Source organism: Sciurus carolinensis, chromosome 1 (genome assembly GCF_902686445.1).
Source record: "Sciurus carolinensis chromosome 1, mSciCar1.2, whole genome shotgun sequence".
Classification (NCBI taxonomy): Eukaryota; Metazoa; Chordata; class Mammalia; order Rodentia; family Sciuridae; genus Sciurus; species Sciurus carolinensis.
Genome location: NC_062213.1, coordinates 163984068 through 164001234, shown reverse-complemented (window position 1 = coordinate 164001234; position 17167 = coordinate 163984068). Strand labels below are relative to the sequence as shown.

Sequence of the window (17167 nt, the reverse complement as noted above, 5' to 3'; positions counted from 1 at the left end):
GGAACATCATATTGGCTGCTATCAGGAAAGGATCATGTACATCACTGGCAGTGGAGGCAAGAGAAGGGAAACCCAGTGCTAAAACGGGAATGTCATCTTAACACGTAGGACCCTTGGACAGCACGTCTACCTTGCAGAGCCTTGTTACGATGCTCTGAGGTGGGGGATGATGATAACGGCACCTCCTCTCTGTGACTGCTACCAGGATTAAGTCATATGTATAATGAGTGCTGGCCCCTAGTAAGCCAGTACCTCCTTCCTCCTTGAAAGTTCTTGTGTTGATCTCTGAGCTCGGTCGAAGTCCTCCAGGGTGTAACTCTGCATCTAGATGACTTATCCAGTCTTGCATTTTTTTCTCAAAGTAAAATTTCTCAGACAAGTTGGTTGAGTACATGTCAATGTGTATTATCTGTTAACTATGGAGTTAGCCAGAAGATAACATGTCATGCTCAAAAGTGCATAGGGATTGTTTGCCCAGGTAGCTAGCCTGCTAAATGTTTGTTTCTTAGAGCTATAAACTTATTATAACCATAAAACTGACACCTCTCTGAGTTGGCATAGGTTAATATTTAGGGTGATTCAGAACCACTTTCAAACATGAACTATTAATCAAAAATAAGAAGTAATCTTTCTGAAAAATAAGCAATAAGCAAAGCGACTTGTATGTATTAATTAAATGAACCAAACAAGATTTTATCCTCTGGCAAGAAGTAATTTAGCATGTAGGCCACAAACCACCTGAAAGAATTCCAGCTCCCAGAGGCAAAAGACCCCGCTTTTCCTCAAGAAGTGATCAGAAAATTTCTCTAGCACAAATAAAAATGCTAAACACATAGAAGAGATAATTTTCTTTCTTAATCTTTCCTTTTGGTTGAGGAAATTGTTTATGGCATCATGTTAAAAACAGACACTTGCAAATTTATGTCTTCAACTTAAACACCTCTCATGAGTTCCAGACACTATCAGCCTTCACATCATTTCCACCTGGTTGTTCAAGCCTCTCTCATTCCCAATCCAACTCATGATTTCTCTTTAAAAGTTGGCTGTTCCTGAATCCTACCCCAATTCCATCCCTTCTGTTCCTCAGACCCCAAACCTTAGAGACAACCTTGATTCTTTTTTTTTTAAGTTTTTTTTTGTTTGTTTTTATAGACATACATAACAGTAGGGTATATTTTGACAGTTGTACACACATGGAATATCACTTATTCTAATTAGGATCCCATTCTTGTGGTTGTAAATGAGTGGAGATTTACTGTGGTGTATTCATATATGAGCATAGGAAAGTTATGTCCAGTTCGTTGTACTGTCTGTCTTTCCTCTTCTCTTCTCTCCTCCCTTCCCTTCATTGCCCTTGGTCTAATCCAATGAACTTCTGTTTTTCCTCCCCCCCCCCCTTGTTGTGTGTTAGCATATACATATCAGACAGGACATTTGACCTTTTTTGGCGGGGGGGCTGACTTATTTCACTTAGCAGGACAGTCTCCAGATCCATCTATTTAAAGGCAAAAGTCATAGTCATGTTTTTTATGACTGGGTAATATACCAGTGGGTGTATATGCCACATTTTCTTTATCTATTCATCTGTTGTAGGGCGCCTACACAGGTAGCTAGGTTGATTCCGTAGCCTAGCTACTGTGAATTGAGCTGCTATAAACATTGACGGAGCTGTGTCTTTGTAGTATGCTGATTTTAAGTCCTGGGTATTGACAGAAGAGTGGGATAACTGGGTCACATGGTGGTTCCATTTCGACTTTTCTGAGGAATCTCCATATTGCTTTCCAGAGTGGTTGTACCAATTTGCAGTCCCACCAGCAATGTTTGAGTGTACTTTTTCCCCCACATCCTTGCCAACATTTATTGTTGCTTGGATTCTTGATAATTGCCATTCTGACTGGAGTGAGATGGAATCTTTGTAGTTTTACTTTGTATTTCTGGAATCACTAGAGATGTTGAACATTTTTAAAAATATATTCGTTGACCATTCATATTTCTTCTTCTGTGAAGTACCTGTTCAATTCCTTTGCACATTTATTGATGGGTTATTTGGATTTTTGGTGTTAAATTTTTTGAGTTCTTTATATATCCTGGAGATTAATGTTCTATCTGAGGTGCAAGGTGCCAAAGATTTTCTCCCATTCTGTAGGCTCTCTCTTCATGTTCTTGTTTCTTTTGAAATAAAGAAGCTTTTTAGTTTGATAGCATCACACTTACTGATTCTTGATTTTACTTTTTGCGCGTTAGGAGTCTTGTTAAGGAGTTCGGTTCCTAAGCTGACAAGATGGCCTGTCTACATTTTCTTCTAGTAGGCGTGGGGTCTTTGGTCTAATGCCTAGATCCTTGATCCACTCTGAGTTGAGCTTTGTGCAGAATGAGAGATAGGGTTAAATTTAATTCTGCAACATATGGATTTCCAGTTTTCCCAGCACCATTTGTTATGGCACCTTCGTCCAGTATGAGGTAACTGTGTGTATGTGGGTTTGTCTCTGTGTCTTCTATTCTTTTCCATTGGCCTTCATGTCTGTTTTGGAGCCAATACCATGCTGTTTTTGTTACTATAGCTCTGTAGTATAATGTAAGGTCCTTGTATTGTGATGCCTCCTGCTTCACTATTCTTGCTAAAGGATTGGCTATTCTGGGCCTCTTATTTTTTTCAAATGAATTTCATGACTACTTTTTCTATTTCTGTGAAGAATACCATTGGAATTTTAATAGGAATTGCATTACATCTGTATAGTGCTTTTGGTAGTATGGCCATTTTGACAATATTAATTCTGCCTATCCAAGAACATGGGAGATCTTTCCATCTTCTAAGATCTTCTTCAATTTCTTTCTTTAGTCTTGTGTAGTTTTTATTGTAGAGGTTTTCACATCTTTTGTTCAGTTGATTCCCAAGTATTTTACTTTTTTGAAGCTATGGTGAATAGGATAGTTTTTCTAATTTCTAGTCCAGCTGATTCATCCTTGGCGTTTAGGAACACAATTGATTTATGGGTGCTAATTTTATATCCTGCTACTTTGCTGAATTTGTTTATGAGTTCTAGAAGCTTTCTGGTGGGGTTTTTTTGGGTCTTCTAAATCTAGAATCATGTCATCAGCAAATAGGGATAGTCTGAGTTCTCCTTTTCCTCTTTATATCCCTTTAATTTCTTTCTTTTGCTTAATTGCTTTGGCTAGTGTTTCAAGGACTGTGTTGAAAAGAAGTGGTGAAGAGAGGGCTTCCTTGTCTTATTCCAGTTTTCAGAGGGAATGCTTACAATTTTTCTCTGTTAGAATGTTGTTAGCCTTGGACAACCTTGATTCTTTTCTCTCTCATAGTTCATCTCCAAACAAAAGTCATCTGTCACCTGTACTTTTAAATTATATCCTGAACAGACACTTCTCAACAATTCTATTGTAGTGATCTCCTCCCCTGAGCTATCATCATCTCTCACTTAAATTACTTTATTCTTCAATGGTCTTTAGTTTCTCTAAGTTATGGCTAGGTGGGTGTCAATTTATTTTATTTATCATTTTTGAAAGCTTTAGGATTCCTGGATCTGCAAATTTATATTTCTGAATAATTTTGGAAAATGAATTATCTCTTTTACCTATGATTTTCTTTCCTTTTTATTATTCTTCCTTTTAGTATTATTTTACAGAACTCTGATATGATGTTATTTTAAGACTCTCATTCTATTTTCCATGATTCTTATCTTCTCTTTCATTATTTCTAAATCATTTTCTTCTGTGAAATTTCCCTGGGTTGATCTTTTTTACTTCACTAATATCTTTTTCAGTTGTATCTCATCATATGTATATTATTCACTGTATTTTATATCAATTTACCAATTTTCAAATATGTTTATTCCCCATTCATATTCTCATATGATATATGGGTCTCATAATTCTTATGTCTGTAATATCTTGCAAGTTGGTTCTACTATCTATTGTGCTAGTTCTCACTCACTGTGAGTTGTTTCCTTGGGTGTTTAGCTATCTTTGACGATGAACTGTTAATTTTTAAAAGCATTATAAGAATTATTTGAAACCTGAGATAAAAGTAGAGTTCATCAAGGAGAATTTATGCTTACTTCTACCAGTTGTCTGGGAGATTTACCAAGCAGAATTTAATTAATCAATTAATTAATTAATTTTTTCCAAGTTATTTCTCATTTATTTAGAAATATTGGATTTTTCAAAAAAATTAAAAATTTAGATGGTTTTAAAAGTTATTGTCTTAGTCTATTTGCACTATAAGAGAAATACTTAGTATAAACTGGGTAGCTTATAAATAATGGAGATTTCTTTCTCACAGTTTTGGAACCTACATGAAGTCCAAGCTCAAGGCACCAGCAGATTTATTGTGTGGTGAGAGCCTGTTTCCTGGTTCATAGATGGTACCTTTTCACTGTATACTCACATGGTATAAGGGGGAAGGTAACTGTGGGGCCTTTTTGTTTGTTTGGTGGTGCTAAGGATCCCACAGGGCCTCTTACAGGTCAGGCAAAGCTCTACTATATCCCCAGCCCTGTGGGGCCTCTTTTATGGGGTCACTAATGTCATTTATGAGAACTTTACCTCCTGACCTAATTACCTTCCCAAGGCCTCATTTCCTAACATTGGTGATTAGAATTTTTTTTTTCCTGATACATTTTTTTTTTATTATTGTAAACAAATGGGATACATGTTGTTTCTCTGTTTGTACATGGCGTAAAGGCATACCATTTGTGTAATCATAAATTTACATAGGGTAATGTTGTTTGAGTCATTCTGTTATTTTTCCCCTTCCCCCCCACACCTCCCACCCCTCTTTTCCCTCTATACAGTCCTTTCTTCCTCCATTCTTGCCCCCCTCCCAGAATTTAATTTAGATTAAATCAGTTTTTTTGGGAGAATCATATTAATAGTGTGATTTTAAACTGCCAACGTGCCTGAGAATCATCTTGTGGTAACAGATTTTTAAAATCTTTCCTTTACCTGGTACAGAGGTCAAAATGGATAGATCTCCTTCTGTTCAGCGGGATCTTGTTCATTCTTAAAGTGTGGATATAAGTATTTGGGTTCTGCTACAGTTTGGATAAGGGTCCTGTAAAACCTGTGTAATAGGCTTGGTCCCTAGCCCCTGATGCTATTGGGAGGTTGTTATTATCTGGCTCAGTAATGTCCCCCAAAAACGTATGTGTTAGAAATGTAGCAATGTTCAGAAGTGAAAGGATTAGATCATAAGGGCTCTGGCCTCATCAGTGGATTAATCCATTTGATGGATGAATAATTTGAATGATCTTACAGGGAAGTGGTGAAAACCATAGGTTGCTAGGGGCATGGCCTTGGAGACTCTATCTGTCCCTGGCCTCTTCCTGTCTCTCTCTGCTTCCTGGCTGCCATGAGCTGATAGCTTTCCTCTCTCAGGCCCTTCCACCATGATGTTTCTGCCTTGGAGCCTGTTGACCAAGGACTGAATCCTCTGAAACCATGAGCCAAAATAAATCTTTCCTCTTTAAAGATGTTCTTGTCAGATATTTAGATCACAGTGATGAAAGGATGTCTAATGCAGAAACAGTGGAAGCTTTATAAGGTCAGGACAAGTGAGAGGACTTCTGGCCATTGGAGGATGGCCCTTGAGGGGGATATTAGGACTCAAGCCCCCTTTCTTCCTCCCTCTTTGCTTCTCAACAGCCATGAGTCAAAATAAACCCTTCTTCTTATAAGTTGATTGTCTCAGATATTTGCTCTACTAATGGCAATCAAACACGGTCCCAACTTTATACAGGAGTCTCCTGTTATGAAGTCCACCTTAGACAGGTCCCAGGATACACCTCCCATCCTCTGCACACCACACAGTAAAGAGGACCTCGAGGAATTCCAACCTTAGCAAAAACTTCAGCACTAACTTTGGCATTCAGTTCCCAGGGTTCCTGGTCTGTGGATGTTTTCTTTTTATATTTGTTCTGTGACACTTTTATGAATGGTTAAAAAATTTATTCTTCACTTTACTTGCTTCAATCAAGAGAATCATTAGATTATTGAATCTACCATATTCTCAGAAACCAAATTTTGACTTATTCTTTCATTCCTTTACTCAACAAAGTTTTATTTGGTGGCTCCCTTATGCCAGACACTACCAGGTCCACAGAAAAGTGGAAAAAAACAACACATTGTCTCTAATCTCAAGGTACTCACAGTGTATCTTGGGAGGCAACACATAAACCATGAATTGTAATGTAAGATGTGCTACAGTTTTTCCAAAAAGAAAATAAATGAAGAGAACTAATAGTTATTTAATATCTGAAGCAGTACTTTGTATCAGTTAACAAATAGCCCTAGGAAATTAGTCTCATCCCCATTTCCACATGAAGGTAAGTAAATTTCCCAAGGTTACAGGGTTAAGATAATGGTCCTGGGTCTCAGAAATGCTTGACTCCAAGTCTTAATATGGAAATGTGGTCATTCTGCTGCTGTTTAAGTGTCATGAAAACAGAAATGAGGAATTATGGTCCTTGGAGAACGGGAAATGGGGAAGATGGACTGAAGGTAAAGAAAGTCTCAGAAGTGACTTTGGGGACAAAGCTTGAAGGATGAATAGGAAGCCAGCATGTGGAGAAAGGGCATAAAGCATTCCAGATAGAGGATCTAGAGTATAGGACATGGTCAGTGAGCTGCAGCCAGGGCAGAGGTATGCAGGGAAGCAGGTGCATGGCACAGACAGGCCAGGAGGCTGGTGGCAGACTTTAAGGGGCCTTGAGTCCACCTGTGGTCACTGAAAAATCCCTCTTCCCATTGTGACTGTAGCACATGGAAGTCAGTGACTAGCCCATGGCTTACTGGGTTGGAGTGGATGTCTGTGTTCTTTATCTATTTGAATCTACTTTTTCCTCCCCCAGTAACTGTCCTGTTTCTCTGGGGAAGCCTCCAATCTGATGGTTTGTCATTTTGGTAGAACTAATACCCCCAGCTCCAGGGAGTACGACCTGGCCTGGGCCAAGCAGAGCATCACACACTTAATGATGGGCTCAGGGACCACACTGTGGGTCTCGACTCACATTCTTGGGCTTACAGCTGTTGGGGAGATAAAAGTTTCTAGTTTTTCTCTTGGGTTTATAAGATCATAGGTTGTAAGCTGGAAGTCATCTGCCTGAGAACCGTCACCACAGAGGGAAGCAAAACTGCAGAGAGGTGATGCTGAGTCCTCATGATATTGCTTGTGTCCCTCCCTGGATCCAGCCATGCCTAGGTTATCCACTAAGTGACCCGCCTTTAATATTTTGTTTAAACAGAGTATACTTTTATCACATTTGCAATCAGAAGTCTTGATAACATGTAGGTAACATGTAGCCTAAATAGCCACCAAATGACACTATATTACAACATCGATGTGTCATTAGAGTAAGACTCCATGAGTCTACAAAGACAATAGATAAAGAAGAAAAGAATAAACATTGGCTGAATACCTATCATATGACATACTGTCAGATCCAGTCCTCATAAAACTGTGAGGTTCATATGATGATCCGCTTTATAAATGAAGAGACTGAACTGCAGGAATGTGAAGTCACCACATAGTTGTTACATATTAGAGCGTAGGTTTGAACTTGTTCTCTGCTTCTAAATTTAGTGCTCTTTCCACTACTACAAACACCTAGCTAGGGAAAGTGCCAAGCACATAATAGATGTTCAGTTAATATTTGTATCATATGTAAAGAGGGTCAGGAAGAGTGAAACTTACTCTGGCCTTCAGAGTGACTGGCTAGCTTCATGTCCTCCGGGCAAATCTTCGTCTGAAGGATGTCGGTGACGGTTTCCTGTTTCCCATCTGGCATGCTCCCTCGGCCTCCATGGATTCTGGTCATCTGGATTTTTGCAGGTGCCCCTTCGCAGACATCCACCTGCACAAATGGAACAGGGAACGTTCTGCAGGGTTCTGCCTTTCTGATCAGTTCTCTGCTCCTAAATGCTGTTTTCATTCACTCATTTCTTGTGGAAATTTCTTGTGGAATAACAATGACTTATTATTCATGACTTAGAACTAAGTCTTATGATGTCACACACTGTCCTCTTCTGCCTCTGAATGGCCAGTGAACCCCTGGCACAGAGGCAGGCCCTGGGAGGCAGGCACCAACCACAGGCAGGCTCTTTGTATATTCAGCTCATGTGACATCTTGATATCTTAGGAGAGAAATATTATCAGTCTCCTTGGTAAAGAGTTTAGAGAGGTTAAGTAACAGGTCTCTGGTCCCCCAGTTGGTAGTCTGCTGTGGCAGGGTTGACCCCAGGACCTGTGCTCTGGACCACAGAGCACGGAGGGTGACAGGGATTCCTTCCCCTTTCCTTCCTTGTGCCTGACATTTTGTCTCTCCACCCACCCTTCATCTTTCTCAACCTCTCTGCACTTCTTTCCTGCAGAGTTTGACAGGCACTTCCTGAAGGTGAGACCACACGTGAGGCTCTGGAAGCAAAGGATGCAGGGCGCAGTCGGGCCTGCATGCGAGTGTGGACACAACCCCACCAACTCGGGCGTGACGTGAGGAGCGTTGACAGAACTGCTCTTGACTGGGAAACAGGACAGGGAGGCTGGTTCTCGAGGCTGGGAGATGGGGCCGGGGAAGATGTCCAAGAGCAGGATTTATTACACTGCATTTTTAAAACGTAGGTGGGAGATGGTGGAGGAGGTAAAGGTGGGGTGCGTGGACAAGGGCTAGTATCTTTAAGGTAGTCCGGAAGCTGCAGAGGGGAAGGGCTGAAAGAGAGGGGAGGAGACAGGAGGAGGCCAGAGACAGGCGGAAAGGTGGGAGAATGGGGCTGAGCCAGAAGGCCCGCCTGCGAGAGTTGAGGGGCCTCCGTGGAAGACAAAAGCTGGGGCTTGCTTTCTTAGCTATGGGAGGAAACCCGATCAGATTCTATTTCAGAAAGATCCAGATAGACTGGCTGGAAGGAACACCGCAGCGAGAACACCACCCATGTCAGTGTTCTCTGTTGCGAGGTGGAGGTTGAAGAGGAGCTGGTATCCTTCCCACGGCAGGAAAGTGGGTAGGGGGGTTGGCTATGACTACACATTTGAAAGTTCTGGAAGAAAGCTAAATCATTAAATAGGAAGCATGAATTATCCTGAATTTTGTTGGGATCATGGGCAAATGGTGAAGAGAAAAAAAGGAAGGGCATTCTTTTTCTTTTTGTCATTCTAATAGGAAAGTTATGGGGTCCATCTTTTACACAGACACAGTGACCGCGGTCCTTCCACCCAGTCCCTTGAAGAGCAGTGCACCAGTTTCTTAGGGCTTTCTGTGGGAATGTTCCCAGGAGGCACTTTAAATCACAGTGGGTTATGTATCTACAGTCTGATCATTTATATTTGACCCCAAAGGGCACTGCCCAGCTAGATCACCCACTTTGTTCACCTAACACATGTCTAACAAAACAATAACTTTTAACAATTTAAAAACTTAACCCCTTCCCCCCCCCAAAAAAAAGAGGGAAGTGATCCTTAAGTGGTAGCCTGACCCTAGCCTGAATCTTTTCATATAGCTGGCACTGAAAAAGCACACACTCCTGCTTTTTCATAGAAAATATCCTTAAGTTTCTAACTGCTTTTCTCATATGCTCCTGATCAACCCTTTCCTGATCTCCAACCTCAACACTCACGTATGGCCTTGACCCTTCCCTCTGGCCTTGACACCCAATGCTGCTCCCCTGACTCTGGACCCAGTATTTTTCTAATCGGTGATTTATTCCATCCTTTGAATTATTTTATTATTATTATTTGGGGACAGGGGACTGAACCCAGGGGCACTTTAACCCTAAGCTACATCCCCAGTCCTTTTCATTTTTTATTTTGAGACAGTGACTCGCTAAGTTGCTGAGGATCTAAGTTGCTAAGGCTGACCTCAAACTTGCCACCTCCCTGTCTCAATCTCCTGAGTCCCTGGAATCCACCTGGCTCCCTTCTATGAATTATGCCTCTTGGCGCTATTCTCTAAACACTCAGCCTGGCCCAGCGTGGCTTCTGCACCTACATAAGTTTGGACTCACAGGGCCAGCATGCTGTTTGATTTCTCCCAGCCCTGCAGGTGGTGCTGGGGCATCTGATATTAAAAGATGGGCGTCTGAACATTGCGAGCCTGGGTAGTCGCCCTCGTGGTCTCTGTTGTGTAGGCCTCCCCTCCACATCAGTTACTTTGAAGGGGTAAATGTCAACCAGAGGTAGATGTGCACAGCTACAGATTTTGATATTAATAAAAGAAACAACACATTTCGTTTCTATGCTATTTTCTGTCTTACAAAGTGCTTACAAGCACATTATTTCTTTTCTTTTCTTTTCTTTTTTTTTTTTTTTTTTTTCATCACAAATCAAGGTAGAATCAGGATGGAAGTCAAGATGGGAGTTGGGTAAGGACTCCAAACCTGCCTTTTACAGGTGAGATGACTGAACTCAGAAACAAAGACACCCCTCTAAGTAGGGGGGGGTACGTAGGGCACAGAATTTAAGGAAGTCCTTATTCCAGGATGGTAGAAGAGCAGGGTTGGAATGTTTCTTCCAAATTTCATGTACTAGAAACTTATCCCCACCTTTGTGTGTTAATGGTATTTGGAAGGGGGGCCTTGGGAAGGAACTGGGTCCATTCATGGGCTAAAAGGAGTGGTTTTTATCACCAAAGCAGCTCTCTGGTTTGCTTGCTCTGTCTCCCATGCGATGCCCTCTGCCATGTGAGGCTTCAGTACAAGGTCCTCACTGGATGCCAGCATCTTACTTTTGTACTTCTGGTACCAGAACCATGAGCCAAGTAAACTTCTACTCTTTATAAATTACTTGGTCTCTGATATTTTGTTATAGCATCAGAAAATGGACTGAGAGAGATGACTCCTGAGACTGAGCATACATTTTGTGCCTTGGGTGCCTTGCTGGTCCCACTCTTGTTCCAGCCCTGCTCCTAAGACCTCCTTCCTGAATCGGAAGTGGGAAGTTGAGGGCTAAGCTCTGTCTTCACACATTCCTTCATTGCCAAGATTCCCCAAACCCACTGAATCTTCTGATTCTGTAACCCTGAAGAGCTGCTTGTCTTTGTCTCTAAATTGACACACCCTTGAACAGATCCTGCTAAACGTCTGAACTATGCCATTGGGCCAAGAACCCTAGGATGCAGATACCTTAGAAGGATTGTTTGCATGTGGATCCTTTTCCATCATATGAGGCTCTGATTCCTTCGTTCTTCTATCTGGATCTTCATGTTTAGGGCTGAAATGTGAAGACAGACAACAAGGAAAATTGAAGATTGGAGAGTCAGATGACAGCTTGATCCTAAACTCAATGAGAAAAATGAACTTAAACAGATTATTATTATCATTATTTTTTTAATGAGGGACCAGGATCAGATCAACTCTAGAGCTAGCTCCCCTAAGTTCCTACCTGCTGCAATCAATACTGGAATGTCAATTCCTGCTTAAATTCTTTGAACTCCCCATGGCATATTGGATAAAAACCAGGCCTGGCTCTGACATTTCTTTCCAACCCCACCTCTCTGCTCCTTCCCCCATCTGTGCTTAAGTTTAGATGCTTGTAACTGCTCAGACCCACCACCCCATTTGAGCAGTTCGCCTTTTGCATTAGCCAGTTATTTTTTCAGACATGCCATTTGCATCTCATACTGCTGACACACACAAGGCCCTTCTCGAGTAAAGGCATCTTACGTCAGTGATACAGGCATGCCCATGTTTGCAGCAGCACTATCCACAAGAGCCAAACTCTGGAACCAGCCTAGGTGTCCATCAGTGGATGAATGGCTAAAGATAATGCGGTATATATACACAATGGAGTTTTATCAGCCATAAATAAAAATGAAATTATAGCATTTGCAGGAAAATGGATGGAACTAGAGACCATCATATTTGACAAAATAAGTCAAATTCAGGAGGTCAAGGGTCATATGTTTTCTCTTATATGTGGGAGCTAGAGAGGAAAAAGAAAAGAAAGGTGGGGGGTGGATCTCCTAAAAATCAATAGAGGAAATGGACCAAGGAGTGGGAGGTCCAGGGGGAGGAGGAAAGGGAGTGATGTTGGCCCAACTGTGTTCTCATATTGTATGCATGTACAAATATATGATGACGAATCCCATCAACATGTACAGCTATAAGGCACCAATAACAAAATGAGAAAAAGACCCTCCTTGATTTGTCTACAACATCTTACCTGAGAAGCCTTTCCTGAATCTCCCAGGCAGTCACAGTTCTACTGCCCTGACACCTGTCCTTCTGTGCTGCATGGCCACGTGCCTGTCTATGCGCTGCCTACAAGTCCTCCTCTTGGCCCTGTCAACTAGAGTTTGCTGAGTGAGCACAACAAGGGCTGGAAGGAGAGAGAAGGTGCTGTAACCAGGCACCTTCAAGGGGAAACTGAGGTGGGTCAGGCCCTGGACACAGCTGCCCAGAGAGGAAAACTAGTTTAGTCATGAGAGGGTCAGTGGCTAATGCTTTCCTTTTGAAGATAAAACTCACCTAAGTTCTTGATGGAGAAAACTCTTCCAAGGCTGAAAGTAAAGAGGAAAAATAATCATTTTCCATAAATCCACCCAAATCAGGCTCTGTTGTACAGCTAAAGATCATTAGGAGGTTGGATCCAAGGGTGGGGGAGACACAGAGCTCAGTACAGAGCCAAGGAAGTCAATCGCCACAAAGTTTATCATGGAAAGTTCCATGAAATACTGCCTGCGGGGCTGGTGATCAATCAGAAGGCATTCTGAAGTTACAGAGCATGCCTGGGGATGCAGGGTTTGACTTGGAAAATTAAAATGTTCTCTGTATACCTTTTTAGGGATGCAGTTGTGGAATAAAGAACTTCTGAATCATGAGAGGAAATAGGCATTTGTGGTATTTGAGCAGTGCGTGTTTCGCTGGGCACAGCTGGTATAGGCAGATATGCAAGTAAGGCTGGGACTGCTCCCTGACTCTCTGCTCCAAACTCAGCTCTCCCATGATCTAGATTTGCCTCCATTAAAATTATGTACCACTAATAACAATGCAGTCCCTCATTTATTCAGTGATCACATAGCTGATATTATAAATTACTTGAAATCTATCCAAGAACCTGGAAGAAACCTGAAAAAAAGTATCTGAAATGTCCACCAGGAAATCCTGTGTACTAGCTCACATGTGTTCCTCTGAGGAGAGCCCGGCAGGCATTTGTGCAGAGTCTGCTGGTTCTGATTTTACATATGATTCTAGCACTGGCAGAAGGACCAGTTAGATGGAAATTGTTTTCTACCTCTGCTACATTGTTTACAGGTCCCTTAACTTCTCAAGCCTCTGTGTTCCCATCTATAGCATGAAAGCACTAATCCCAGCTCACAGGGTAGCTGAGGCTTAAGTGCTACCATGTATGCAGGAGTGCCTGGCTCACTACAGGGCCTTGGTACATGCTGGCCAGATGAAAGACACAAAGGCATTGACAGCAGATGGAAATGGTAATTGTCAGAAAGAAAGCAATTCTAAAAAGCAGAGTTGCAGTGGTTTGGTGCTAAGGCAACGAGCTTTTCTACAAGGGCCTCAGAGCTTGTCCCAAGAGCATGGGCTGTGTCCACTGGCCCTACAGTCAAGACTACTCCAAGGCACTCAGAATGGAGTAAACCAGGTGCTGGGGACATGGCTCAATGGCAGAGAGCTTGCCTGGCCTGTGTGAAGCTCTGGGTTCCATTCCCAGCACTGGGATCAAAAAATGAAAAAACAAAATAAACAAAAAAGGGTGAAATCAGAATCCATTCATCAAGCTTAAAAATAGAGATGAATATAAAACATATCTGAGGGTTAAAAGATTTTAAAACTGAATATGCTTTCATGGCTTTTTATTTGAAAGGTATGAGACTCGGTCATTTGCAGGTTCTCTTATGCAGGGTGGTTTATCATATGTTGATGTTACCAGGTAGTTGAAGCTTTTATTTATTAATTTTCCCAGTACTGGGTACTGAACCCAGGGGTGTTCTATCACTGAGCTACATCCCAGCCCTTTTTATTTTGACACAGGGCCTAGGCTGACCTTGAACCTGCGATCCTCCTGCCTCAGCCTCCTGGGTCACCAGGAATACAGGCATGCACTACTGTGCCCAACTCAGGGAAAGCACTTTTATAGACTGTTTTTATTCTTACTCATAAGAATGTTAGTCATTTGGATTTTTCTAGTTACAAAGTGTGCCCTCAAATGAACAATTCTCATCTGAAAGCATGAGAGAACCAAGGCAGAGAGATAAAGGATGTAGACTAAATGAACACAGTGAGAAAAGGGTAGGGCATTAACTAGCGCCATGAAAAGACTAGGTTAACACCATGAAAAGACTATGTAAGCACCTACCGTGAGCCAGGCACTGTGCTAAGTGCTTACACATTTTGACTTGGTTCACTCACCCATTCAGTGAGATAAGTATAGTTCTCCTTCTTTATGGAGCATCTAATACTACAGATACAGTAAGAAGGCATATGCTTCCTGTCCCCAGGGAGATGACTCCATTTTACAGAGGACACAACTGAGGCTCACAGAGGTGAATGCTCTGTTCCAGGGACTTACTAACAAACTCTTTCCCTGTGTTTATGTTCATCCTCACAAGGATCCCAGATGTGGGTGCTTGCTTGATCATCCCCTTTTTATGGGTGAGGCCATGGAGATTCAAGATCACAAAGCCAGGAACTCTGCTCCTGCTTGGGCCTTAATCAAATGCTGTATCACTTCCAAGGTGGCACCTGTTGCCACGCCTAGCAGGAGCCCTAGAGCATGCCCTGAGGTCTGGTCAGTTTCTCAAAAGTACAAGATAAAGAAAGGTACCATGCCAAGGGACTCTTCCCTTCGCCACTGGATTCTGGAAAAGCCGGGCGAAGAGGGGAAAGTAAAAAACTGAGACTTTCCCCCTCTCACCAAAGAAAGTGTTCTGGATTGACCCTGTAGACTAGTTTCTCTTAGTTGTCATAGTGGTAAAGAGAGGAGAAACAATACCTTTTGGAGTTCTTCAATGCCAACTTCATAAGTTGCTAAAATAAACATAAAAAGTTATTTCAGGTCAATTTGCCCGCCCATTTCTTACAGTACTCAGGATCAAAGCAACGACGCAAGGCTGCAAAGTTCAGTTTTGTCAACCCTCAGAGCATCCATCTGCGTGAGGCTCTGTCTAGGCAGTTTGGGAAATTCTAGGGTCACTGTTCAAGGTTTTAATATCGGTGGGAATTTCCAAGATGGAATGTATAGTCGATGAACGCATACAATACCATTTTAAGTTTCCTGGTTTACTGAATAGATATACCCTCCAAGCCTAAGAGAAAGCACTGAAGTTCAGTGGTAGTACTTAGAAGGCAAACTTGAAAGAAAAAAGGGCCCAAAATCCCACTTGGACAAAATGAACTCATGTCATGCCCCAAAGTGTGGTGTTTCCTGAAACACAGCTTGAAGAGGAGCCCGCCAACTAAGGCTTAAATATTATTTTGTTTTTTCTGATACTTCTGTGGATTTCTTTAAATGACAATTAATAATTAACAAATATAAGTAATAGCAAGAATTTGTGTTCAGATCCAGTCCTGCCACTTCCTACCTGGGGGATTTTAGACAAATTACTTCATTTCTTTGAGCCTCACCTTGTTCATTTGTGAAAATGAGCAACTGGTACTAAATTCATGGAGAAATTAAAGACGATATTAGATATGTCATATACTTAGCAGAACACCAGGGGTTCTATAAAAAGTGACATGTTTTTTCATAAAATTGCTTATTTGAGGTTTCTTTTAGTTTTGCTTTGCTCAGAAATTATTTATGAAAGTTCTCTCTCTGCTGTTAATGAATATATGTATGTAATGAGTAGGACTCCTGTTTTGTTTCTTTCTTGCTTCTAGAATCCTGAAGCTTTTGTATAGAACACTAACCAATCAAGCTGAATTCCTAAGCTTTTATTATTGCAAATACACAATGCATAATAAAATTAATGGAATCCCAAGTTTTTCTTAGGGATCATCAGCACATGATTGTTGACATACAGACCTAAAATTCTGCAAGGATGATGAGTAATAGGTACTTTGCCTTGGGTATACTTTAATTTTCACTGATTTTAAAATGAAAACATTCTATTCTGCTGCTCCTTGATTTAAAATTATAAACTATTAATACTTTAAAAAATATCTCCTTGATGGGCGTAGGGGTGCATGACTGTAATCCCAGCAGCTTGGGAGACTGAGGCAGGAAGATTGCAAGTTCAAAGCCAGCCTCAGCAACTTAGCAAGGACCTGTCTCAAAAATAAATAAATAAACAAACAAACAAACAAATAGACTGGGATGTGGCTCAGTGGTAAAATGCTCCTGGTTCAATTCCTAGTACCAAATAAATAAATAAATAAATACATACATACATACATACATAAAATAAAGGAAAAAAAAGAAAAAAAAAATCTTCTTATGGTACATTGCCCCATTCCTAGTATGGATTTGTTTTCCAATTTAAAAAATTGATAATCGCCTTCAATTTATTTACCTGTCTCTTCTTTTCAAATATCAAATTATTATTTCATTTGCTTTCCCTAACCACCTGGAGGGGTAGATAATATTTATTATTTATTTTGCTTTAGAAAATGTGAAATCAAGGCTCAGAGACACCTTAATTGCTGTGTCTAGTAAACAGAGATAATACACATTCCCTTAAAAATGTACTCATCATGGTAATATTTTAAGAAAGTGTGGATTCTCTGATGGTAGCTTTGCAATCCAAACCTACTCCAAGGTAGGGAAAGGCTGCATCCCAAGGGGTCAGGAAGGAATAAGAGGATGTGACCTGCAGCCTGGTCTGGGCTTATTTTTTACACTGAGTTATAGAACTTCCTCTCCATGGAATAGCTTTGCCTTGACTGGCAAAGGAAGGACAAAGACCCAAAGAGGGTCCTCAGCTACCCTTCATCTGCTAGTGTCATGACATGGTCAAGTCTGGGAGATCCTCCACTAATTCTCTATGTACTCCCTGTGTGACCTTGGAAGGTCCCTTCACCTGTTAGACCAGGAGATGAGATGACTCTTGCTAATATTACAAAAACAATAATAAAAAGCAGTTAACATTTGTATGTATATAGCTAGCAGGCTAAGTATTTAAATGCACTATTTCATTTAACTCTCATGCTAATCACTGCTAATACTCCTTGACTGATGAGGTAACATACAGGGAAGTAAAATAACTTGTCCCAT

General features: G+C 41.2%; 1 protein-coding gene across 5 annotated transcripts in view; it reads right to left on the bottom strand.

The window, feature by feature from the left end:
* The window catches only part of Fyb2 (FYN binding protein 2), a 95742-nt gene that overhangs the window by 20902 nt on the left and 57673 nt on the right, over window positions 1–17167 (bottom strand). For all 5 annotated transcript variants that reach the window (XR_007110279.1, XM_047564961.1, XM_047564954.1 and 2 more), the window contains exons 6-9: window positions 14948–14982; window positions 12466–12497; window positions 11122–11209; window positions 7706–7865 (exon numbers count right to left, since the gene is read on the bottom strand). Coding sequence is in view for 4 of the 5 variants with exons in the window: in XM_047564961.1 (XP_047420917.1) it covers window positions 7706–7865; window positions 11122–11209; window positions 12466–12497; window positions 14948–14982 (315 nt within the window). In the remaining variant the exon portion in view is untranslated. The remainder of the gene's footprint in view (window positions 1–7705; window positions 7866–11121; window positions 11210–12465; window positions 12498–14947; window positions 14983–17167) is intronic.